General features: G+C 35.8%; 1 protein-coding gene across 7 annotated transcripts in view; it reads left to right on the top strand.

Moving 5' to 3' along the window:
- LOC150095089 (spectrin beta chain-like) overlaps positions 1-26,382 on the top strand; it is a 577,773-nt gene that overhangs the window by 228,338 nt on the left and 323,053 nt on the right. For all 7 annotated transcript variants that reach the window (XM_090411296.1, XM_090411299.1, XM_090411298.1 and 4 more), the window contains exons 11-14: positions 4,126-4,264; positions 18,078-18,237; positions 21,140-21,384; positions 25,223-25,423. In XM_090411296.1, the coding sequence (XP_090267422.1) occupies positions 4,126-4,264; positions 18,078-18,237; positions 21,140-21,384; positions 25,223-25,423 (745 nt within the window). The remainder of the gene's footprint in view (positions 1-4,125; positions 4,265-18,077; positions 18,238-21,139; positions 21,385-25,222; positions 25,424-26,382) is intronic.

Below are 26,382 nucleotides of genomic sequence, written 5' to 3'. Positions count from 1 at the left end.
TACTCATTTGATGGAGTTACACTGGATGAAGTGGAGGAAGCAAGGGATTTTAGAGTAATTGTAGATAGCAATTTGAAGTTCAAAGAACATGTTGCAAATATGTCCTTTGAACTTCATGCAATAAATTGATGCAGTATTGAGGAGGACATTGACCATGAGAGATAAAAGGGTGATACCTTACCTTACCTATCCTCTTCGCTCCCTGCAGAGCATAGGGCCTCAACCATTGACTTTCATCTGACTCTATTCAATGCTTCTTTTTTGATCTCTTTCCAGGAATGTCCCAGCTGTCTTGCCTCTGTTTCTAGTTCTCTTGTCCATGTTATCCTGGGTCTACCTCTTGCCTTGGGGATTCCATTCTAGTGCAGTTTTTGCTATTTCTTTATCTGGGTTCCTGATTGTGTGACCTATCCAGTTCCATATTCTTTTAGTGATTTCATTTCTGATGCTGGTTTGACCTGGTCTCTCCCAAAGTTTTATGTTTGTTATTTTATTTGGCCAGTATGTTGCTAGTATCTTCCTCAAGCATTTGTTTATGTAGACCTGTATTTTATTTTTATGTTTTCCTTTGTTAGTGACCATGTCTCAGCTCTGTATAGTAAAACTGGTTTAACATTAGTGTTGAAGAGCCTAATTTTGGTTTTTAATTTTATTTCTTTGGACGCCCAAATTTTCTTCCTCATACTAAATGCAGTCTGTGCTTTCTGGATTCTCTTTTGTATGTCCTGTTTGGTTCCTCCTTGTGTGCTGATCACTGATCCCAGGTAGATAAAGTTATCTACCTGTTCAGTGTTTTCCCTAGTATTTCAAAGACTAATTCTTGTTTGGGGTTTATCTTCATTACTTTAGTCTTGTTATGATTTATTTTCATTCCACATTTATTTGCTTCCTGGTTTAAATTATCTATTTTCTTTTGGAGGTGTTGATGTTTTTGTGCCAAAAGGCATATATCGTCTACAAAATCCAGGTCACTGATTTTATTTGACCATCCCCCATTGAATGCCAATTCTTTCTTCAGATGTTTTCTCATCACCCAATCAATAACAATCAGAAAGATTGTCGGGGATAGTATACATACGGGGATAGATAGTAAAACAAGGATGTATAACTCCTGTGTTTGTTGCAAATGGTTCTGATAGTTTGCCATTATTTATTATTTGGATTCTGGATTTTTCATGAGTTTTCTTTGTTATATTTATGATTTTCTGAGGAATCCCATGGTGCTTCATTAGCTTCCATATAGTCTTTCTATCTATGCTATCAAATGCATGTTCAAAGTCAATGAAGGCTACTCTGTTTTCCAGTTTTCCAGTGTTTTCCCTAGTGACTATTCAACAATTATTCTTAGTGTTATTATCTGATCAATACAAGATCTGTTTGGCCTGAACCCAGCCTGTTCTTTCTTCAGTTTGGTTTCAATTTCTTGTTTCATGCTTTCTATCAAAATTCTAGTAAATACTTGACTTACAACATTTAGAGGTGAAATCCCTCTCCAATTTTTACAAAATGTTATATCTCCCTTTTTTGGCGGTTTCACTAGGAGTCCTGTATTCCAGTCTTTTGGCCATTCCTCCTTTTCCCATATTTGATTAAATAGCAGGTGTAGCATTTCAACAGTAGTGTTTATATCTGCTTTAAGTAGTTCAGCCTGTATATTGTCACTCCCAGCTGCTTTATTGTTTTTTGTTTTCTTTACTGCCTGAGTTATTTCTAGTTTAGTTATAGTTACTGTATTTATTTTGAGTATTTCTTGTTCTAGGTTTTCTATTTCTCCATTTAAAATTTCTTGGAAATGTTCTATCCATCTTTTTTCTATGTCTGCTTCATTTGTGAGTAACTTTCCTTGTTTATTTTTTGCAGGCCCTTCTCTTTTAAACTCTTCCCAGCTAACTTTCTTGTTATCTCAAACAACCTCTTTGGATCAAATTTACTTGCTGCTTCTTCAGCCTCTTTACGCATTTCCTCCAGGAAAACTCTTCTATCTTTCCTTGCACTTTTTTTTATCTGTCCATTTTTAAGCCTGTATCTTTCATTTATCCTATTTCTTTTCTTTTCTTCTCTACTTTGCAGAAGTGTATTCCATAAAGCTTTCCTTTCTTCACATAATTTGATAGTTTTTTCAGAGGTCCATTGTTTGCGATTCCTATTCTGCCTTCCCAGAACTTCTTCAGCGGTACTATTAAATATATTCTTTATTTTTTCCCAGTTCTCTTCAATGTCTTTCCGTATGTTGTTCTACAAGGCTTCCATATTTATTCCTTAATGTTACTTTATATTTGTCTTTTGTATCATTGTTTTTCAGTTTGGATATATTGTATTTAATTCTTTGGTTCTTGCCTTTAAATATTTTTCTTAGTTTCATTTTTATTTTTTCAATCAATAATAAGTGGTCTGTAAAGGATTCTGCACCTCTACAAACACTTACATCCATCAAAGAGGTTCTCCAAGGTCTGTTTATTAAAATATGGTCATTTGGTTTTTGGATTTCTTATCTGGTGATATCCAAGTCTGTTTATGGGTGTCTTTATGTTTAAATAAAGTTCTTCCTATGATCATATCATTGAAAGTGCAAAAGTCTCTTAGGATTTCCCCATTTTCATTACAGTTTCCTAACCCTTCTTTTCCCATTATTCGTTCATATCTCACATTACTATCTCCTACTTTTGCATTCATGTCACCTATAATTAAAAGCATATCTTTACTTTTTACTTCATCTACTTCTTTTTGCAGCATGTCATAGAAGTCTTCTTTCTCTTCTGTTTTTGCATTGTTTGTTGGTCCATATATGTTTATTATAGTCCCATTTCTGTATTTAGTTTTAAATCTAGCTTTGATGATTCTTTCAGAAACTGGTTTCCATTCAATTAGTGCTCTTCTAGCATCATCTGTTGTTAGCATGAAAGCTACACTTTGCTATGTATGTGTCATCTTCATTCTTGTTTCCAGAATATAAAATGTATTTGTTTGTTGTTAGTTGGATTTCTCTGCTACCATTTCAGCTTGTCCTGTTTAGACCTAGTATTTTTATTTTGTATCTGTTCATTTCTCTGGTTAGTAAGTTAGCTTTTCCACTTTCGTACAAAGTCTTAATATTCCAGCATCCAATTTTGGTTAAAAGTTTTGGGCTAAAGAGATTTTTTCTTGGAGTTTGTTGCCTGTCAGCTTCCCCAATGGGGCTTTCACTGGCTTGCTTCATTTTCCCCAGTACTTCTCCCTCTTGGTTTTGTGTCAGTTTTCCAACAATGATTGAGGTTTCTGTAGCAATATGTTTTTTCATATTATGGTTGCTAGCCGCAAGTACAACCTCCTCCTTTCTCATCTGGGCTTGGGACCGGCAATGGCGAAGTTTAAAAGGGTGATGTCCCATGTATAATGCTTCGATCAGACCACAATCAAAATCCTGGTCATCCCCTTAAAATCCTGGTGACCAGGATTTTAAGGGAATGAAGTAACCTTGGAGAGGGTGCAGAGGCAGATAATAAAATGATATCAGGACTGTACAATGTTGATTGAGGATAGACTGAATGCAGAATGCAGAAGTAGGTGGATGTGGATAGAAGACGCAGGGAGGGGAGAAGATATGATTGAGAGATTTAAGCTGCTGAAGGTTATCATACTAATACTGAGGAGATTTTTCACATGTTGGAATGAGGGGAAGGAACAAGGACAAGAGGCTGTCCCTGGAATTTATAAAAAGAAGTAGTGAGTAAAAGGTTAGAAATAAGTTATTTTGCATGGGGAGTGGTAGGAGCATGGAATGCAGATGGGTTTAAGGAGTGGTATGATAGACTTTGTATTGACTAGCATTGATCTCCCACAATGAGTTTTGTGATTTTATGGAAGTCATGAAGATAATAATAATAATGCATTGAATACATCACACTAATTTTTTTAATTATCCATATACAATTTATATCCATGCTTTGAATGAATAAGAAGATTAAACAAATTCTTTGTGATTATATAAGGTAAAATATAAGGATACAAATAAGTAATTGCTAAGTGAGAATTGTCTCATCTTATTTAAAAATTATTGTATCACATTGTTGTTGTGTTTTGATACATGTAAATGTTAAAAAAAATCCATAACTGAACTACTAATAAATTGTATTTATGTTTCAAAAGGAAAGATAATGTTCTCCGGTTATGGAACTATTTACTAGAATTACTGCGAGCCAGGCGTGCCCGATTAGAATTGTCTATGGCTTTGCAGCAGACCTTCCAGGAAATGATTTACATTTTAGATTCCATGGAAGAGTTGAAGGTGAGAAAATGTACTCACATCAATAATGATTGTCTTATAATAGCATGAGATTTATTATTTAATCTTTTTATTATACTCCTTTTCATACAACAAATTATATATAAATATATTTTTATTATAGTCCTTTTTGTAAAATAAATTATATATATATATATATATATTATTATTATTATTATTATTATTATTATTGCACCTTCCATGGAGTCAGCAGACTCGTTGTGGGAGGTTCATTCAACTCACAACATATTTATCATACCAAATCTTAAAATCCTTAACATTCCTTGCATTAACAATGTGTTATGGTAATGCATTCCATTCACTGACAATTCTCCATGTAAAAAATCTACTCCTAACATCCCTCTTCTAACTTAAATGTATCTATCATATCACGTCTTTTCCTCCTATCCACCAAACTCTGCAATCCACATTTTTTCAACCTCTCTCTAGCCAGCATTCCAAAGTCCTAATATTGTCTTAGTCACTCACCTCTGGACCCTTTCCAGTGTCTTCACATCACATTGAAAACTAGGTAACCAGATTTGAGCACAGTAGTTCAAGTGTGGTCTGACCAATGCTTTATACAGTGGCAAACCACTTCCTTATTCCTACATGTTAGAGTACTTCTTATCATAGCAGCACTATGATATGCAACCTTTGCAGCTAGCAATGTGCCTTCTAAACTTCAGTCTACTGTCAACTGTCACTCCCAAATCTCAAATCTTATCTACTTCCTGCAGTACAGCATCATTGATATAGTACACAGCCTTATATTTCTGCACTCCAAAATGCAACACCTTGCACTTAAAACTACAACCCCAAGTAAAAAGTCTATTCAAATCTTCCTTAAGGGAATTAACATTAGCTGTGCACTTATAATTCTTCCCAACTTTTCATCATCAGCAAACAACTAAAGATCCCCCCCCCCCACTCAGTCCATATGATATATTGTTTACAAATAAGTTAAACAGCAGCAGCCCAAGAACAGAACTCTGGGGCATGCCACTGGTTACCCTCCTTTTTTGACACACTGCTGCATCATACATAACCTGCTGGTATTTCATAAAGCCAATCTCCAGTCCATCTAACCAATGTAGTATCTATTTCCATCCACTGCATCTTGTACACCAACTTATGTGGTAATCTATCAAAGGCTTTTGCATAGTCCAAGAATATCACTCTATATGATTTTCCCTTATCTAACACACCTGTTACCCTATCATAAAATGCAAGTAAATTGCTAAAACAGGACCTACCCTTTACGAATCCATGCTGACCATCATAAAGAATGCTATGTCCTCAACCCAATCTTGTATTCTATTTCTAACCAATCTCTCTAACACCTTGAACCACAACTGCAGTTATACAGACTGGTCTCTAACTGGAAACTTCTGTCCTTGATCCATACTTGTGGAGTGATACTATTTTGCCTTCTTTCCACTCCTTAGGAATGCTTTCCACTGCAAGACTTTCATTAAATAACCAAGCCAAGGGCATAGCCAACTGTGGTGCACGTTCCTTAAGAATATGTGGTGATATATCATCCATTCCCACAGTCTTATTAACATCTACCCTCCAACCAGTACCTGATACACCTCTGATTCTTTAATTTCTAATTCTCCTGATACTTGCCTCTCCCTCCCTCTCTCGCACCACATTATTACACTAGTATGATATACACTGAAAAAGTGCTCATTCAATAATTCCACTGTATCCTTTGCAATAGTCACTCTGCTGGCATGACACCAGCGTAAACCTACCTTAATTATTCTTTCTCTTGCTTGCCATATAGCAGAAAACTTCCCTTGAGTTAACCTTGGCCTGACCAGCCAATCTCCTCTCATACTGCACCTTTTCTTTCTTTACCATGCTCATCACCTTTCTAACCTGCTCTTTATACTCTTCATGGATCCGATCACCATCAACGATCTTGTACCTCTTCCATGGCATTTTCTTTTCCAGTACAGCTTGCTTGATTTCACTGTTCATCCATTTCATTCCTACTTTATTTACTTGCTTAACCCTTGGTATACAGTTATACATTGCTTTTGTCAGATACTGCCTTGTCAGTTTCCATGCATTCTCAACATCTTTTCTCTCAGCTCATCAACCCAGCATACTGATACTAACCAACTATAGAACTTCCTATTATCACCTGCTTTATACTTCCACATATATCCAGTTTTGGCAGTAACCTTTTCTTGTTTCATCACTTCCAAAGAAGTACCTCATGATTACTCTCACCAAGTTGCGGTAGTGTCAACACCTCATTAACAACTACATCTTGTGAAGCTATCACCAAATTTAAAACATTAAAGCCTCTAGTTGCTTCAGTCACATGCTGCTTAAGATATTTATCTCTCAGAAATTCAGCAAACTCGCTCTCCTTGTTCCCATAGACTATCTCCTCCTTTCATTCTATATTTCTGTAATTAAAGTCTCCCGTCAGGATCCCCTTCTGTTTACATGTCCAACTAATTTGCCTAAACATTTCATAATCAGTATTCTCTGCATTCCCTGGCCTATAACAGCATTTTATCAGCTGTACTAGCCTGTTTATTTCAACTTCACACAACGTAGATTCAAAATCTGTGCATGCACTATCAACTTCCATGCTTTGTGGACACAATTGCTCTGCAATCATTAACAGCAGCACTCCTCCTCCTATTTTCACATTTCTATCCTTCCAGAAAATTATATATATATCCTTCTATTTCTATTTCCAACATCACATCCTCCTCAGACAACCAAGTTCCACTTATTCCAGTTATCTTTGGGCATACTGATTCACTCAATGGAACAATCTTAGCTCTCTTGTTTTGAATACTTCTTACATTTGTGTACAAACATAACAATCCCTATGTCTTTGAGGCATTCTACCAGCACCAAATTTTCTATTCTAGCTGCTATACCATGTGTGTCTCTTTAGTAAGACCACTCCTGTTTTCCTGTTTGTCTGATTTCCATTCCTACCTGTCTCATCCTCACATTTTTTGCATTCCATTGCCTTGTGCCTGCTGTAACAACATCTTCAGCCTCATATCCATCTTCCTCCTGTTGTACAGTCTGTTTAGTTGTGCTATCCTATTTCACAAGTAGACTCTGATAATTTACTACATTAACTAATAAACGATATAAAAAATGCTCCCTACATTGATAGATTGAGAGCTTGTGGATTGCAGAGATTGGTTGATAGGCGAAGAAGAGGGGATATGATAGAAACATTCAAATTACTAAAAGGTTTTTATAGGATTGATGCAGGGGAAATGTTTCAGCTGTGTGAAAGTGATGGAAGAACAAGAGGTCATCTCTGGAAATTAAAGAAGAGTGTGGTTAACAAAGGTGTCAGAACAAGGTTTTTTGCCTGGAGGGTGGTGAATGAGTGGAATTCATTGCCTGACTTAGTTGTGAGCTCTTCGTCTGTAAATGAATTCAAGAAGAGATATGACAGATATTGTTTTGCTAGTTTGGGTCTCCCGCGATGAGTCTACTGACTCCATGGAGATACCCGTAATAATAATAATAATAATAATAACTTCTTGACTCTGTACCTTCTCAGAAAACAATAGCCTTTCTAAATGCCCAACACCAAACCAATTCAAATGCAATCCATTAATTTTAAACCATTTCAACTTTCCTTCAAATTTGCTTCACAGATTTATAAATTGATCCCCCTTTGCCTCACACAATTCAGCCATCGTACTATTCATTATCTCTTCTCTCCTTCTTAGTTCACTGTTGTCCTATCTGGGCAACATGCCTACGACTTTCCCAACAACAGTCTTCTTCTTTACCTGCTGCAACAACTTCCTCAAATCTCGCTCAGCATTATTTTTTTCCTCTAACTAAGTGATTTATGCCCATGACTATCACTAATTTTGATACCTGGTCTTTCCTTTTCTGCAACACATCAGTTATTTGCTTGCTTGTTCCACCAGGACAGCATGTTTTGTACATTTTATTAGTGATCACACCTCAAATGATCGAGTACCCATACAATGATATATGACTATCCTTCGACTCTTTCTTTGTCATACTAACTTCCTCCTTCTCATTCTTATCAGCCAATCTCTTCTTTAGATGTTTAATATCCTCTTCCAGATGTTTCATTTTGCTTTTCATTTTCACCATTGCCTAAACTCTTCTACTGTCCTGACACATTTTTCACTTATGTTAATGCTTTCCTTCTTCTCGTTTACCCAAACAGTCCACAAATCTTTCACATTAGGACTATAGAGATTACTTTAGCTGAAGTAACTAGAACAGGATTACATATGGGTGAGTCTTTGAATGATTCAGTAATAAATAGTATGGGAGTGATTGGGAGTCAACATAATAAAACCACAAGTGGCCTAGAAGAAATGAGATGTAGTGAGAGTGGGGGGGTAAGTAATAGAGAGTTGAGTAATGAAGCTGGGAGAGTCATGCTGAATAGTGTAGAGAATGAGTCCATGAGTGTGGACTTGAATGAAGTTAAGAGTGGTAAAATATATGGTGATTCTATGATTAAGGGTATGGAGAGTGGTATGCATGAGGAGTGCTGGGCTGATGGGACAATAGAAAGAGTGGCTTTAGCGATAAAGAGAGGGCATGAAACAGACAAGATGATAGTTATGGTGGGTACGAATGACCTGAGAGGTAGTATAAATCGGGTAGGAAAAGATTTAAGAACATTATTAGATATTGTGAAGAGGAAAAGTGTCAATGGGAGAATAGTGTGCGTGCTGCCTCATTTTGACAATTACGAGTTAAGTAGACGAGCAATGATAATGAATGATATGATTGCAAGAATGTGCAGAAAAAGAGGTCTGGAGTTTGTTGATGTTTGGAGTGTGTTTGAAGGAAAAAGGCAGTTGTATGCTAGAGATGGACTGCATCTTAACATGGAAGGACATAAGCGATTGAAGGAGTTATTGTTTTCTGAACAGGTTGAAGTTATTGGGCAGGGAAACTAATATTGAAAAGGTTGAGTGTAAGAGAGAGAAACTTTAGCACTGATTGTGTATTTATTGATCCTTATAGGCAGAATAAATTGCAGAAGAGAGGGGATAAAAATCGGCATAGGACTACGGTAGTTAGTGACTTATATATCAGTTCTAAAGCCGGTACAAGATCTAGAGGGAATCTGCAATTTTTGTATACCAATGCTAGAAGCATTCGAAATAAGAGAGAAGAATTTTTGGCATTAGTCAGTGAAATCTCACCAAAAGTTGTAGGCATTAGTGAAACTTGGCTGTAGCAGAAGATGTGGTCACTGGAATTGAATGTGAAGGGTACAGTATTTTCAGGGAGGATAGAGAAGATAGAACAGGAGGAGGAGTACTGTTGATGATAGCCGATGTGTTGCAGCCAAAGAAAGTAGTATATCATGATGATAGACATGTGAATGAGAGTTCATTTGAGGCAGTCTGGTGCGAAATAGTGACCAACGCAACCAAATATAGAGTTGGATGCTGCTATAGGCCAGGGAGTACGGGGGAAGATATTGAATTCATGCATCAGCAACTTAGTGCAATGAGTGAAGGCTTAGTGATTATTAATGGGGATTTTAATTATGGTGATATCAATTGGAAGGAGGAAATATCACGTAGCAAAAAGGAAATGGAGTTCATACATCTTCTACGAGATAATTACTTGAAACAGCACGTAACTGAAGGGACACGTGGTGTGAGAGTGTTGGACCTGGTTATTGGTTCAGAGGTTATATGCATAAGTAAGGTGTCCTCGTTACCTCCAGTTGGTGAAAGCGATCATGTGGTATTGACTTGGGAGGTTGCAAAATCTGTGGATTTTTCTATTAAGAAGGGGTATGTACGGAACTACAGGTTAGGCAATTATAACAAGCTTCGGAGTGAGCTTGCAGCCATCCCATAGCAAAACATATTGCAAGGGAAAGATGTTAGCAGTGCTTGGGATAAAATCAGCGGGTATCTGAGGAAAGCAATATCAGATTGTGTCCCTATTGTCAGGAGGTCAAACAAGGCAGGCATTAGATGGATGAGCAGTAGTATCAAGCTTGAACTGCAAAAAAAGAAAATGTTATGGAGAATTTACAAGGAGAAGGGCGATCAGGACACCCATGAGCAGTACAAGGCTCAAGCTAGGAAGGTTACCAGCATAGTAAGAAAAGCTAAGTCAGATTATGAGAAGACCTTAGCCAAAGAGATCAAGGGTAATCCCAAAGAGTTCTTCCGCTATGTGGCAAGTAAGAGGAAGAATGACTTCGGAAGGATAACCTTAGTGGGTGCTGATGGTATTGAGGTGACAAAATCAGATGTAATAGTCGAGTTACTGAGTGATCACTTTTCAAAAGTCTATCACCCAAGTGAGGATATCTCTATACCTAAAGCAATACCTAATGTGAGAATTGAAGCTAAAGAATCAGAGGTATTAAATATATTGCAAAACTTAAATGCAAACACTGTGGTAGGCTTAGATGGAATACCAGCTCGGGTGTTGCGTGAATGTGCAAATGAATTGTCAACCCCTCTTACCTGGATATTTAATTTAAGTTTGAACTCTGGTATGGTCCCTAGGGAGTGGAAGTTAGGCAAAGTGGTTCCTTTGCATAAGGGTGGCTCTAAAACTGCGGTATTGAATTACAGACCAATCACCATCTCAGGAGTAGTGGTAAAAGTATTGGAAAAGTTGGTTAAAGACAAAATTCAAGAATGGGTGGATCAGGATATGATACTCTATAGAGGCCAACATGGTTTTGTTAAAGGTAGATTCTGCCTTAGCAATCTATTAACTATTCATAATAGAATAACATCCAAGTTGGACAAAAGAACTGGCTACACAGTGGTACTTCTGGATTTTGCTAAGGCTTTTGACAGGATACCCCATAGAACACTGTTACGCAAATTGGAGCAGATGGGAATGGATATTAAATTGGTGATATGGATAGGAGAATGGCTCAGGGAGAGATACCATAAGGTGGTGTATGGAGGAGCCGAGTCCAGAATGAGGCAGGTGACCAGTGGTGTACCTCAGGGCTCTGTGCTTGGGCCAATGTTGTTTAATTTGTATATAAATGATATAGGAAACGGCTTAAAGGGAGATATTCAGTTGTTTGCTGATGATGCAAAGTTGTGTAGTGCAATAAAAAATCAAGCTGATGTTGAAAGTTTGCAGGAGGATTTAAATAAGCTGGTAAAATGGGCAAAAGAAAATGGATGTCAGTTCAATGTGGAAAAGTGTAAAGTCATGCATTTTGGGATTAAAAGATTACCAGCTGTGTACTACATCGATGGAAAGGTACTCCAAGAGATTGATGAGGCTAGGGACTTAGGGGTATTGGTAGATAGGGAGATGAAGTTCAGAGGACACATTGCTAAGGTGTCCAAGATTGCACATAGGATTACTTGGTTGTTGAGGAACACACTGACATCCAGAGATAAAGAGGTTATTATTCCCCTTTATAAAGCATTGATACTTCCACATTTGGATTACTGTGCTCAGGTCTGGTCACCTGGATTCCTTGGAGATCAGGAGGCTGTGGAGAGGGTTCAGAGAAGAGTGACCAAGTTGGTGAGTGATATAAAAAATACTCCCTACATTGATAGATTGAGAGCTTGTGGATTGCAGAGATTGGTTGATAGGCGAAGAAGAGGTGATATGATAGAAACATTCAAATTACTAAAAGGTTTTTATAGGATTGATGCAGGGGAAATGTTTCAGCTGTGTGATAGTGATGGAAGAACAAGAGGTCATCTCTGGAAATTAAAGAAGAGTGTGGTTAACAAAGGTGTCAGAACAAGGTTTTTTGCCTGGAGGGTGGTGAATGAGTGGAATTCATTGCCTGACTTAGTTGTGAGCTCTTCGTCTGTAAATGAATTCAAGAAGAGATATGACAGATATTGTTTTGCTAGTTTGGGTCTCCCGCAATGAGTCTACTGACTCCATGGAGATACCCGTAATAATAATAACATATTTTGGCGCATACAATAATAGCAATTTTTGCAATGTATCAACTGCAAAAAATCGAAGGCAGAGCTAGATCTAGAGCTTTGATCAAAGCCTTCCATGCCACCAACATGCATTTCTTTATGGACACCATTTTCAGAAGCACCACATACAAAAAAGTAGCAAAACACAATATAAACAACAAAAAATTCCAACAACAACACTACTGAAGGACACTTGTATCTAAACTGAAAAAATGTAGCACAGTTTGCGATAAAAAGTCACACTATGCACTAATTAAAAGCACTTAAATATATATATATATATATATATTGGTAGCTGTTTTAAGCTATGGACTTTTAAAGGCTTTTTTTTTTTTTTCATATATATTTTGAAACTTACATTTTGGTAACATTACTACCAAATTAACAGATAAAAACACATCGAAGTAAAAATAATTAAAGTATATTACAAAACTATAGCTTATATTTGTATAGTTTAGCATCATCATCAGGGCAAACTATAAGTACAGTATCAGTTAGAACTAAAAAAATCATTTTTAAAGTGATAATAACATCTCTCTTTGTTAAATTGTTATTATTATTATGATTATTATTACGGGCAACTCTAAGGAGTCCTTACACTCATCGAGGGAGGCCCAAAACATCATGTCGAGAACAACTATTCAACATCCACACAGGATCTATCATACTTTGCCTTGAACTCATTCACAGTCATGGCACCCACAACAGACTCTGGCAGCTTATTCCACTCATTCACCACTCTCCAAGTAAAAAACCTAGTTCTAATCCTTCTGCTATAAATAATTATAGCAGAAGGATATTAAATTTAAATGCTTATTTGATCAGGTAACTATTTCCAAAATACAGGTGTTGACATGGAATCAGCTTTATTGAGATGTGGATGCTGTAAAAAATCTTCAGTATTCTTTGAATAATCTTGCACATTTAAAAGAACTGTCACCAAAATAGTGTCATATCCTGCTATTTAATATGATGGTCTGTATTAATGCTAAGGTCATCTGATCTGAACATACCAAGTTTGGCAGAAATGGTTGAAATCCATGTATTTTTCACATCTCACCTCAACTGAACTTGGTGTGACCATAGAAGTAGTTGAGGCCACAGGAACAAGAAATGCAGGTACACAATAGAAAGAGACCAAGGATGTATTTTATGGAAGGCGAGTGAAACTGGTAAACAAGTCTGTATTAAGTGTTTTGACAGTGAGTGCCAGTTAAGTGGTAAGAACAAAGCGAATGTTAGTAGAGTAGAGTAGAGTAGGCAGTTGCTGGTAGAATAGAAAATGTTACTGTCAGAATTAATATTTAGCATGCAGCAGAGGGAATACAGGAGAAAGAAATAGACCTAATAGTATGTTTGCATATTATCCTTTTAACCTTCACATTGAAAAGTTACAGAAACAGCAATAGATTAGCAGAGCTGAGATGAGAAAGAAACAGGTGATCTGAGGTAAAACTTGAGACTATGTGAATTAAGTATTCCTCTTAATGAAAGTATGACAAAATCATGCTTCCCTGGCACAGAAATTAATGATATTAGTCATACCATCTTGATGCAAAAAAGGTAAGACAGAAATAATTGTCTTGGTTGACATTAAATGATGTGAGAGGTGAGAAGCAGTGCTGTAACTAGCTTTTCATGGGCCCTGTGCAAGATTTTATTTTTGCCCCCCCCCCCTTTTTTTTGTGAAAAAAAAAAACATAAAAACAAATACAATAGAAATAGATCAGTTAATTTTTAACTTGAACTAAAAATGTTATGGAATCAGCCCCCCACTGCGGCAAAATTTAAAATTTGAAAATGAAAATATAATACTGATTATTTTTTGATACCTCATTTCAGGTCCCCTTTGTTCTGGGCCCTGTGCATCCATTACAGCTGCCTAGTTATGGCACTGGTGAGAAGTATTCTATGTGAAAGAGTTGTTGGATGAAGGACAAATAAAGAGTGAGAAGGTGAAAATTGTAAGTCTTCTACCATGTTATGATAGAGGCAAATTGAGAAGAAGGGCATTGCTAGCAAAAAATCCATATGCAGGTTGTGCAGAAGGAATGATGTAGATTTGTGGACTGAGTTTGACAGAAAGAAGGATTTGCATAATGCTGACAGACTGCACCTAAATGGTTATAATGTAAGGTGTCTAGAAAGAGCTTTTATCACCAAGTTTTAAGTTTTCCTGAATTAGGATGGTTGCAGGTGAATGTGTGTATGACGGCACCCATGAGGTGAGTGAGTGCGAGAATGACCAGCAAGTGTGAAATCTAGTCTCTCAAGCAAAATTATTGAATAGGGCAGTCAGTTAAGGAAGTAAAGATGGTTGGGAGCCTAAAAGGATTCTGCAGTTTCTGCATTAATGCCAGAAGTATCAGGAACAAGAAGAAGGAGTTTTTGGCATTGTTAGTGCAACATAGCCAAAAGTTATAAGCATTAGTGAGACTTGGCTAAGAGCAGATGATGTAGCTACAGGAATAGAATATGAAGGGGTTTAGTATTTTGAGGGAAGATAGGAGGGAGGGTGGTCCTGCTGATGGTAACTGATGAATTGTAGCCAAAAATATTCAAAGAGAGATCAGGTCCCAACTATATTTTGTCTTACTGGACTTGATCTCACAATTGCCTGGAATGAACCACCACCTTCCTGCCTATCTCCTATTCTTTTTGGCTGCAATTCATCGGTTATCATCAGCAGGACCACAATCCCTCCTATCTTCCCTGAAAATACTAAACCCCTTCACATTCTATTCCTGTAACTGCATCATCTGCTCTTCGCCAAGTCTCACTAATGCACCAAGTCTCTTCATGTACACTCGGTCTGTGCATAAAGATGCGCAGACCAAAGTCTGTGAAACCACATATCAGTGGTTTGCGCAACATCCAATGGAAACACTTGCTCCACTGCTTGCCCCAAATCCACCTTCAGGCTGACAAATGGTGTATATATATATATATATATATATATATATATATATACTGTAAATAGTATATATTGTACATAATTTGTGTCAAAGGTTATATTGAAAGAAGGATATTTTTGGAATGGCTGCCAATTTGTATCCTTCTCTTACATAGAAAAATTCTACATCTTATTGAGAATTCTGCCTTATTTAAAAACTACAATTTATGTGAATAATAAGTTAGATTTTTGAAATGAAAATTTGTGATAGATGCAAACCATTTTTTTTTTTATTCTAAGAAAATTTGTGATGTGCATGAGAAAAAATCATAAGTCATTTAAATACAAATAAAAGAAAGGATCTTCCTTAAAAATGGCAAAATCTGTTTACATTTGGGATGTCTCAGTTTGGAAATGTAAATTATTGACAACTGATACTTATTATATCTACACTGACTACCTTTGTAATGATGAGAATGTTGAGCATAACTAGAGAATGATGAATGTAATTTTTTGCTCAGAAATAAACAGTAGAAACTATAATTCAACAATACAATAATTCAATATATCACCTATATTTACATTTAAAAAAATGGGTTGTAGGCAGTTCTGTTATATCATATGAATGTGAAGAGGTCTCAGATAAAATCAGATCATTGAATTTCAGATAAAAATCATCTGCAATCCAATGATCTGATTATGTAAAACACACACAAAAAAAAATAAATAAAGTGATATACATTAATAAAAATAGAAAAGAATATTTCTTTTCCCACTCTTCTTATTTTCAAGGATAAGGCATCTGTCTGTTCCAGCTTCACTGGTCTTTCCATCTCGCAGCTGGTTTCTCTCTCTCTTTCTCCCTCTTTGATCTATATCTATCCACCTCATTTGGTAGCCAGTATCTTTCCATCCTAAATTGATGCTAATTCCATTTTTCTCTATATTCCTTGAGCTTTTCATTTACATTGTATATATCTAGCTCTCTTCTGATGTTTTTCATTTTTTATATGGTCAAATTTTGTGCATCCTTTAACTACTTTTAAAAATCTCATTTCTGCAGCTTGTAGTTTACTTTTATCTTTCTAACAGTCCATATTTTGGAACCATATTATTATTATTATTATTATTATTATTAAACAAGACCTCATGGAGTCAAAGACTCATCTAGGAGGTCCTTTTATCTCACACATCTCATCATACCGGGTCTTAAACACATTCAAACTCCTTGCAGACACCACACTCTCAGGCAGGGCATTCCAATCATTCACAACTCTGCACGAAAAAAACCTGCCTCTCACTCCCCTACTCACACCCTCTTTTGGAACCATATAATAGAGTGGGAGTGGCCATTATTTTCTAAAATTTTAGTTGAGTTTCTTATCTTGTTTTTTTATTCAGCGTCCTTTTAATTGTTCCACAGATTTTCTGAAATTCCTTTATTTTTTCATCTATATCTTTATCTTTTAGACATGTTATTATGCGACTAAACTGTGTCACCTGTTCTATTGTTTTATATTCTATGACTGTTTTTGATCTAACATGATCTTAACCTTTAAATGCTGTGACTTTTGTGAAATTTTTAAATTGTATTGTTGGCTTTCATTTAAAATTTTTTTATAGAATTTACAACCGTGTTAAAAAAACTTTTTTTTTATTATCCCGACATTTCGATCTTCATATCAAGATCATCATCTGGAGCATACATAAATATACACGACAAACTGAGTTACATTATTAACTGTAAGCTAGAGAAACAGTGATTTGATCACATAAAATAAACAACTTTTATTGTTAAAAGACCAGAAGATAAATGATAAAATATGCAAAAAGCCAACAAGTTTCACTAGCCACTGTCTAGCATTTTCAAGGCTGAACTGGTGTGAAAACAAATGCATTAAGTTACATGTAAAACATACACTTTAGTAACTGTTAGGCCGTTACATTTGATCATTCGTGTTTGATGTCATGCATGTGTTCGAATGCTTTTATTTTACATCAGACCAAGTGAAAAAAAAAAATATATATTTATAAATTTATTAAATATTTTTTATGTTCATAAAATTTTTTTAAATGAATGCGGATCACTGTGTAACACTAAAAGAAAGTATTGTTGCCTTATTTTGTTTAATTCATTAACTGATTTTTGAAAATCATCCTCATTGTCTTGTAATATAATCTGATCATCTGCATACAACATTGTATTGATAACAGTTCTTCTGGTTAACTGGATATCTTGTTTTTTGTGGTTTTCCATATTTTAATAATCTGATCAATATATATATTGAATAGTGCTCAACTTGAAATAGAGTTGAAAATTCCTTAGCCCACTCATGGTACTAATCTGCTAAACGTTTACCACCTTTTGTGGGTTCAGTCATACAACAAGTTTTATGTAGCCTCTGTATGCTATATTCTTCTGGTTCCCATCTGCCGTACGGCCGCGGAAGGGTAGCTATATGCTACCATTCTAGGGAGAGATGATTATGAGCAAGTTGGTTTCCCATTGCCTTCCTTGCCGTAAGTATTTATGACTGTAACCTGTATGTTCACGGGGCCGGTTTGCCTGCTTGCGGGATGAAAAACCCCAGATAAACTGGCGGGAAAAACCCTGCTGCCCACGCTCAAGACCGGCTAACTTGGCTATGGCTGAGGAAGATCCTTAAGCTCGTCACGTCGTGGACGGGAATCGAACCTAGGACACTCCTTCCCCAGACATATGGTTGCGAAGCGCAAAGCCACTAGGCTAACCGCGCGGTTGTATGCTATATAAAATAGCATATGTAGGAGAATATTCTACACATTAAGAGACTAGTACTTCAGATTGGAAGATAAAACTGATTTATTAATTGTGAAATGGTGCACTGTTGAAAATGTAATATGCATTAAACTTTCCAAAATTAAACAGAATTCTTAAATAATCATTAACGACACTATTAGTAATAATGTAATTATTGTTATTTTTTTAAATTAGGCTCGCCTTATGACAGAAGACAATGGAAAACATTTAATGGGAGTAGAAGACCTTCTCCAAAAGCACAGTCTTGTGGAAGCTGACATTAATGTGCTGGGTGAAAGAGTTAAAGCAGTCATACAGCATTCCCAGAAATTTTTAATGGCTGAGGGTGAACAAGGTAGCTGTATTTATTTAACATTGTTTCTAATAAAAATGTTATTTTCTCTGTATTTCATATCTTATTATCATTAAGTTCATTTTCATTATTAAGTTTTTTTTGTGATAATCATCTGTAATCCAGTAATCTGAATGAGGCTCTCAGTAGTATATACCGGTTTCTTAGGAAGGACCTCCCATGATGAGTCTTTTGACTCCATGGAGGCCTGAATAATAATAATAATAAAATGCTAAACGTGCCCCCCTCTTTTTTTTTATATTGATCCCATACACAAGAGGTTGAAGGACCGCTATGCACCATCATTGCTATGTATGGGAGTGCAGATGAGGATAGAGAAAGAAGTTCATTGACATTTTTCTTGAAATGTTTTAGATGTTTGGAATAACTCTTTAGGAAAACTGTTCTGGCAGACAGAGGAAGAAGGGATAAAAGAGAAAGAGGAGAAGTAGATTTGGTGTGTTTAAAGTTGCATTGAAAAAGGATATGATGGACAACTTCACTGCTTGTATTAACAGGTGCAGCAGAAAGGAGGAATGATGGTTGCCAGTTCACTGGCACAGTGACTATTGAAGTATATGTATAATAGATACAGTGCTGAAACATAAAAGTTGAGGTGAGTTTGTAAAAGAGGAATCATTTATGAGCCTAATTATTCTCCTCTGGGTAGTGTCAATGATTTTTGGGCAGGTTTTAGATGCACTACCCCAAACATGTGAGCAGTATTTTAAAGATGGTCCGATTGGGATTTATATAGAGTTAGCCGGTGTAGGTGAAAAATAGCATCTTAAGTAGAAGAGAATGCCTAATTTTTTGGATGCTAAGGAAGCTATTGATCTAATGTGTTTATGCCAGGAGGAGCTGGGAGATAAATGTTAGCCAAAGAAAAGAGGGATCTGATCCTTTCTTGTGATTTGTCTGCTACTGAGGATAAGGGCAGGTGAACTGAAGATTCCTTTTATGAGAGAAAAGGCAAAACTGCATTTTGGTGGCATTGAAGATGACCAGATTGTTTTTACTTCATTGAAGAATAGTATGTAGATCATTGTTTCAGAAGTAGGTTGTAGATCTTGAAGCTTGGGATGTCTGTGCACTGCATGATTTGTCAAATGAGAAGGATGAATGGTGAGTACCATCATTTACAAATCTATGAATACTTAATTAGTAGTGATTGAAAATAGGTCATTTATGTACAGGAGAAAGAGCGTAGGTGATAGAACTTAGCCCCGAGGCACTTCAGCATTGTTGGCAAGGCCCAAAGAGAGGGAACCATTCACCATGACACACAGTGAATTACCAGAGGGAGAAAGCAGGCTATCCTGTTACAGAGGATGGTGATTTTTTTTTAGCAGGCCTCTTTGTGAGATGTGGTCAAAGGCTCTGGAAATATCAAGAACAATAGAATATTCCTCTGAACCTTTCTATGACATGTGTCCAGTGGTGGGTGATGGAGGCTAAGCAATCATCTGTGGCTTGAATGGTGGAATCCATACTTTTGATTACTGATTAATTGGTGGGCCTCTAGGTAGTGGAGAAGTTGACTATTCATGACTTTCTCCATTATTTTGGAGATGACTGAGATAATGGTGATTGGTCAGTGGTTTGATGGTAGACTTTTATCTTCCTTTTTTTTTGGAATAGGCTGGATATGTGATTTGTTTTCATATATTGGGATAAGTATGAGCTAGTTATAAAAGATTATAGTGATACTATAGGACAGGTGTTAGATGTGAGTATAATTGGAGAGATGCTATCAGCACCAAAAGGAAAGCTCTGGAAATGTCAGAACACTTGGACACTAAAAGAATATTTAGTGTCCATGCAATTTCATAATTTTCTGATATCTTTTTGCTGAAAAATTACAGGAGATATATTGTGCTCAGATTCCAGTATGGTAGGAGGCGATTTGCCTTGGTCATCTGCAAGAGTTGGAGGAAAAGAATGAAGCTAGGTCAGCTTTACCTGTGTCTACTATAATAGTGGTGTCAACAGAATGAGAGAGCACTGTAAGTTCAGGTGTGCAGAAGTTTCATCTGATGTCCTTAGATGGAAAGAGAAGAGAAGGCACAGCTTCCATTTGGACAGGAGACAAATTTTCCTCAGATGGCCTTTATGAAATCAGATTTAGAGCAACTGATGACTGTTGTGCATTTGTCATGTGCTTTGGCATAGGCTGAGTATGAAGGCTTGGTTTCTTGATGCGAGCCACCTGTAGTAAACTGAATTTTTCTTCGGTTGCTTTGGAAGAAGATTTTGGGTAGAGTAAGGAATGAAGGCATTAATGCCAGTGAGGATAATTTCTGTGGCTTGCTTGAAGCAGATGTTTGAGAGGAGTGGAAGCAATAGTCAGATCATGGAAAGGAGAATTAACAATTCTAGTGGTCATCCCACTTGGCATCTTTGTATTGCCAAAAGGTGCGAGGTCAGGAGTTGTTGAAGGAAGGGTGTTCTGTGAGAGAGGAGCCTTGCACAACAAGTGTTATGAATGAGAAAGCCTAAAAGAAGTTGCTGTGATCATGTTAGATGATGAAAGATGGTATGTCACATATTTAGAGGTAAGTTGTATTCTCTAGTTCACACTTATCTCTCTTTTTCCTTGTAAAAATTCAGTCATAGTAGGACTCATATGACAACTGAATTCTTACAGTGGTAAATAAAGAATAGTTTTTTTTGTTGTTGTTTTTATTTTAAATGTGGAGAGTGGTAGGTGAATTGAATGTGTTGCTAGCATCTGTTGTGAATATTCAAGAGTGTGATTGAATTTAAGGTTCAGTATGATAAATATTGCTAGATGATTGACAACCACCTTCCAGGTCTGACTTCATGGAGATTTGCTAATAATATAATTACTTAATGATATTAATAATTATATGCTCTGTATTATCTAATTTTGTGTTTTTTGCAGGTTATCGTCCTTGTGATCCCCAATATGTCCAAGAAAGGATTCAACAGTTAGAATCTGCCTACTCAGAACTGGTTCAGTTAGCTTTAGAAAGGAGAACTCATCTTGATGAATCACGAAAATTGTGGCAGTTCTATTGGGATATGGCTGAAGAGGAAACCTGGATTAAGGAAAAAGAACAAATTCTCTCTTCAGCTGATATTGGGCATGACCTCACAACTATTCATGTACTTCTGAGTAAAAACAAGGTGAAGTGAAACAATTTTAATGAGTTGATTGAAGTTACATTTTAAAATAGACTTTTTATATTAACATTGGAAGTTAATATAAAGAAAAAAAAAGTAAACTTATTTAACTAAGTGATTATTTAAATGATTATTTATTTAAGTGATTATTTAAATGAAATGATTTAAATGATATTTATCTTTGATTATAATAAATAGTTTTAATGGTTAAATAATTTTCGATGTAACAAAAAATATATAGAATTTTATTCAATAACTCCACCATATTTCATCCAGTGTTATGTGGATGTCATCAGGAAGATATTTTCAGTTTGTTGGAAGCCTTTTACTTCATGTACATTCGCTCATCCTCTCCTCATCTTCATCACAGAAGATAGGTATTATTATTATTAGGTATATTATCAAGTGTCTTGTATATAGAGCTCATACAATCTGCTCTTCTGATTCCCTTTTTGTTAGCTGAGCCAAATAAAATTAAAAGCAATCTGATGTGTAATGGATATACAATAAAGCTACCATTCAAAAAAATATTGATAATTTTCATCCTTCTATGGAACTACAATCTGATGTGAAAAGAATTTCAATACCCTACCTTAAAAGAATATCGGAACAAGTAGCACAGATTCTTTGTAAATACGGTTCCTTCACCAATTTGGAAACTGTCTTCCTTCTTGCCATCTCTAAAGGAACATTCCTCTTGTCTTACCAGGTGTCTTTCAAGTACCCTGTTTGTGTCAGCTTTGCCATTCTGCCTTGATTAGAATCAAAGAACATCAAAACTACATTACTTAGTGGAATCTGGAAAATCTGGCCTTGCTTCTTACACTATTGATGTTAGTGACACAGTTCTTTGGAACCATACAAAACTACTTCATTCCAGCAAGTTCAGATTTGATCGTCTTTTCCATGAAACGAGTAATGCTACAAAATCATCTGAACCTCAACCAATCAGACTACCAATCTCTAAATTTTGAGAATTGATCACTATTGATTGTTCATAATTTTTTTTTAAAATTATTTTAAACTATTTTTTACCCTCACATCTTTTTACAATTGTTCCTTTGAACTCTAATAGTGTAATCACATACTTGAGCTGTGACCAAGACACAAGCTAACATACATGATTTATGGCTCATTATTGTGATTGATGTTTTGAATGTAGTTAATGGTGTATCTCCCTGATGATGATATCCACTTAACATTGAATAAAATACATTGGAGTTTTTGAATAAAATTCTATATATTTTTTGTTATATGTCTAAGCCATGAAAGTTATTTCATCATCATCATCATCATCATCAAATTCCTGCTATGCACCCTCAAGGGGTGCACAGGATATGACAGTACTACATGAAAAAATTAGATCATTACCAACCTCCTATCTACAATTTTCCTCCAAATCAGTCTGTTACTTGTCAAGACTCCAACATTATCAGATCTTATATTTCTATCGTCTAAGGCACTTTGTACCGTATCAATCCACCTATATCTTGGTCTTCCTCTGGGTCGTTTTCCTGCCAACCTGGCAGAGAACACTTGTTTTGCTAATCTTTCCTCTCCCATTCTATTTAAGTGACCATACCATCTGAGATTAGCTCTGCTAACGCATTCCTGGATGCTGACAATGTCAAGTTCTTTCCTAATATCCTCATTTTTAATATGATATTGCCATTGATGCCATCTGTTCACTCCTCTAATCTTTCTCAGGACTCTCATATATGCGGTCTCTAGTCTTTGGTCAAGTGTTTTACTTCTGACCCAGCTCTCAGATCCATAAGTTAAAATTGGTTTGAACACAGTCTTGTATACAGCTAATTTAGTGTTCCGACTAATTTCTTTCTTATTCCATATGAATTTATTCAATTGACTTCTCACGATACCAGCTTTGCTGATTCTGTTGTCTATTTCTATATTTAGTTTACCATCTTCAGTAAAAATTGTGCCTAAGTAGCTGAAATGTTTTACTTGTTCCACAGGTTCTCAATTCACAACACAGTTGACATTTTCAATGATTCTGCCTATTTTCATTGTCTTTGTCTTTTTATTGCTGACCTTCATACCATATCTATTACAACAGCTATTCAATTTAATCAGAGAATCTTGCAGACTTGTAGTGGATTTATTTAGAAGTATAACATCATCCGCATAAAGCAAAGTGCTGACATTAACATCTCCAATTTTAATATCAGGTTTAATACCACATTCCTTCATAATGTGATCCATATAGATAATGAATAACAGAGGGGATAATGTACATCCTTGTCTCACACCAGATTTAACATTAAACCATCTTCCTGTACTTCCTTCAATTCTAACTGCTGACTCACAACTCAAATAAAGACTAAGTATTGCTTGATATAATGCCCCATTGACACCATATAACTGCAACGTATTGAATAGCTTCTCTCTTGGCACCTTGTCATATGCCTTTTCCAAATCGACAAAACTTAAATACAGATCTTTGTTATATTCCCATGCTTTCTCGACTATTTGTCGTAAAGTGAAGATCTGATCCTGACAGCCTCTATTTGGCCTGAATCCAGCTTGTTCTTCACCAAGCTTTTCTTCCACAATTCTTCTCAACCGTTTCTCAAGTATACTTGCATAGATCTTGCCAGGAACACTCAGTAGGGAAATACCTCTGTAATTCTCACATTCAGTTTTATTTCCCTTTTTATATATGGGTACTATGAGAGCTCTACTCCAATCATCGGGAATTCGTCCCTCTGTCCAGGCTTTCTGAACTATGCAGTGCAGCCACTGTAAGACTCTTATACCACCATACTTCAGCATTTCTGGTCGAATATCATCTACTCCTGCTGCCTTTCCACATTTCAAGCCTTTGATGGCTTTTTCTACTTCAAGTATGGATATGTATTCCTGACTGCATGCCTGGTCAGTGTTTTTTATCACTGTGCTGTCATCACTGCTTGTTTCATTTAGCAGTTTTTCAAAGTAATTACTCCATACTTCAAGGATATCTTTTTCTCCTGTTTTCATTTCACCTTTATCATCTCTAATTCCTTTTACAGCACTCTTTCCTCCATTCCTGAGCTTCTTCAACAACCTCCAGAATATTTTGCCACCTTCTTGATATTTATTTTCTATATTCTTGCCAAAGTCCTCCCATGACTTTTTTAGCTAGTTTTACACACTGTTTAGCTTTCTTACATTTCTCTCTGTATTCTGTAAGAGTAAAAGCTGACTTATTTGCCAGGAACTTTTGATATGCTTTCTTCTTTTCCTTCACTGCCTCTTTAACTTCCTGTGTCCACCAGGGAGTTCTGATTTTTTTATCCTTGCACACAACCTCACCACATGCCTCTCTGGCAGAATCAATCAATGTTTCCTTCAGAGTTTGCCACTGAATCTCCAAGGTTTGATTCCTGTTCTCAAACTCTTTCATTTTCTTTTCAATAATATTTCTGTATTTTAGTCTACAGTTCACATCTGAGAGCTGCTCAACTTTTATTCGCTTTAAAACTTTCTTACATGTTATTCTTTTCAATATGAAATTCAATTTTATCCTGCTCAAGACTAAATAGTGATCACTTCCAATGAAAGTTATTTTTTAAAAAAAATATATATATTGGATCAGTATTCCTCAACCATTAGTTTTGCATCATCCCCGTCTTACTGTGGTATGCTATGCCGTGCTGAGCTGTTTGCTAGTATAAAGATTACAAGAATTTAGTAATAGCGTTAATGCCATTGTCATCATTGATCTTGTAGGACGAAAAGTTTGAGAATTGCTGCTTTAGGTAGTCTTCATTAAAATAAAATTTTAAAAAAATGTAAATGTAAATCAACATTATTCTAATTCACAATAATTTATATTTAGGCTTTAGAAGAAGATATAGCAGTACATGAACAGCAGCTTCAGTCAGTTATCCAAGTAGGTGAGGATCTTATTGCTGCCAAACACTTTGGAGCTGATAAAATTCAGGAAAGGATACTAGATATCAAAACTATTTGGGACCGCTTACAGGAAATGAAAAAACTACGCACAAAAAGATTATCAGAGGCGGTGGATTATCACCAGGTTAGATCAGAATTTTTTGTTTCATGTTTCATTGTAAATAGAATACTATAATGTGTATAGTTGTGAGTATATCTCCCTTAAAATGCTGTTTTCAGGTATATGAATTACAGCTACTTTTGTAATCCTCTATAACAATAGTACATAATGCCCATCTTGATAAACTCTATCACTGTTCATGATTGTACCACTGTAATAGTAGTAGCAAACTGGCACGATTGTTAATATTTGGAGAAAATAAAATAAAAGTTATATTGCTTATTTTATTATTTTAAGAGAAAATTTGAAACATGTTGACATCAACCATATTAAAATTGGTGTCTGAGACGTAGTGAAAGGATGTATTAATGGCTCAGCAGTTATTTGGAATTTGCTTGAGAATGGGAAAATAAGTAGACATACATAAGCTAAAATAATGTTGATACCTTACATAAATAAAAGTAACTATTTCTTAGTATAAAATTTCCCTTTAAATTAAAGATAGCAAGAAATCATGTACTTGGTTTAATCCTTTATCCAAGAAGTGTAAGCAAACAAGTTTGTGCCTGAAATGTTTTCAGGAATGGACCTTTCTTTATAAAGTCGTTCCTCCTAGAACAGCTTTATAAAAAAATGTGTGAAACTTGCTTTACTCTTCTAACTTAGACAGATTCAATGGTCTACATCTATCCCCTTTGTTGGAGATAGTACTTTTTAAATCAGCTAATCTTTCCTAACTTTATATTGTCTAAATGTATATAATTTTTTAATAAGTTTATATTTTTAATTGCCATTTTGTGATCTTGTACTGATGATGCCTATGATAGTTAGGCAAAAATTCTACATTAACAAAGTATTTTATGTGAGTTTTACTTTGGTGATATAATTCTTTTAAATGTGACAAATGCATTTGAAGAAAAGTGCCTTGCCAATGTACCTCTGGCAAGGGAGATCCATATACAGTGGTGTATACTTATGTTTTG

This window comes from Typopeltis vanoorti, chromosome 21, assembly GCF_054136105.1.
Source record: "Typopeltis vanoorti isolate ZY-2024b chromosome 21, IOZ_Tvanoo_1.0, whole genome shotgun sequence".
Classification (NCBI taxonomy): Eukaryota; Metazoa; Arthropoda; class Arachnida; order Uropygi; family Thelyphonidae; genus Typopeltis; species Typopeltis vanoorti.
The sequence above is the reverse complement of the archived record's forward strand: the minus strand, read 5'-3'. Positions and strand labels throughout refer to the sequence as shown.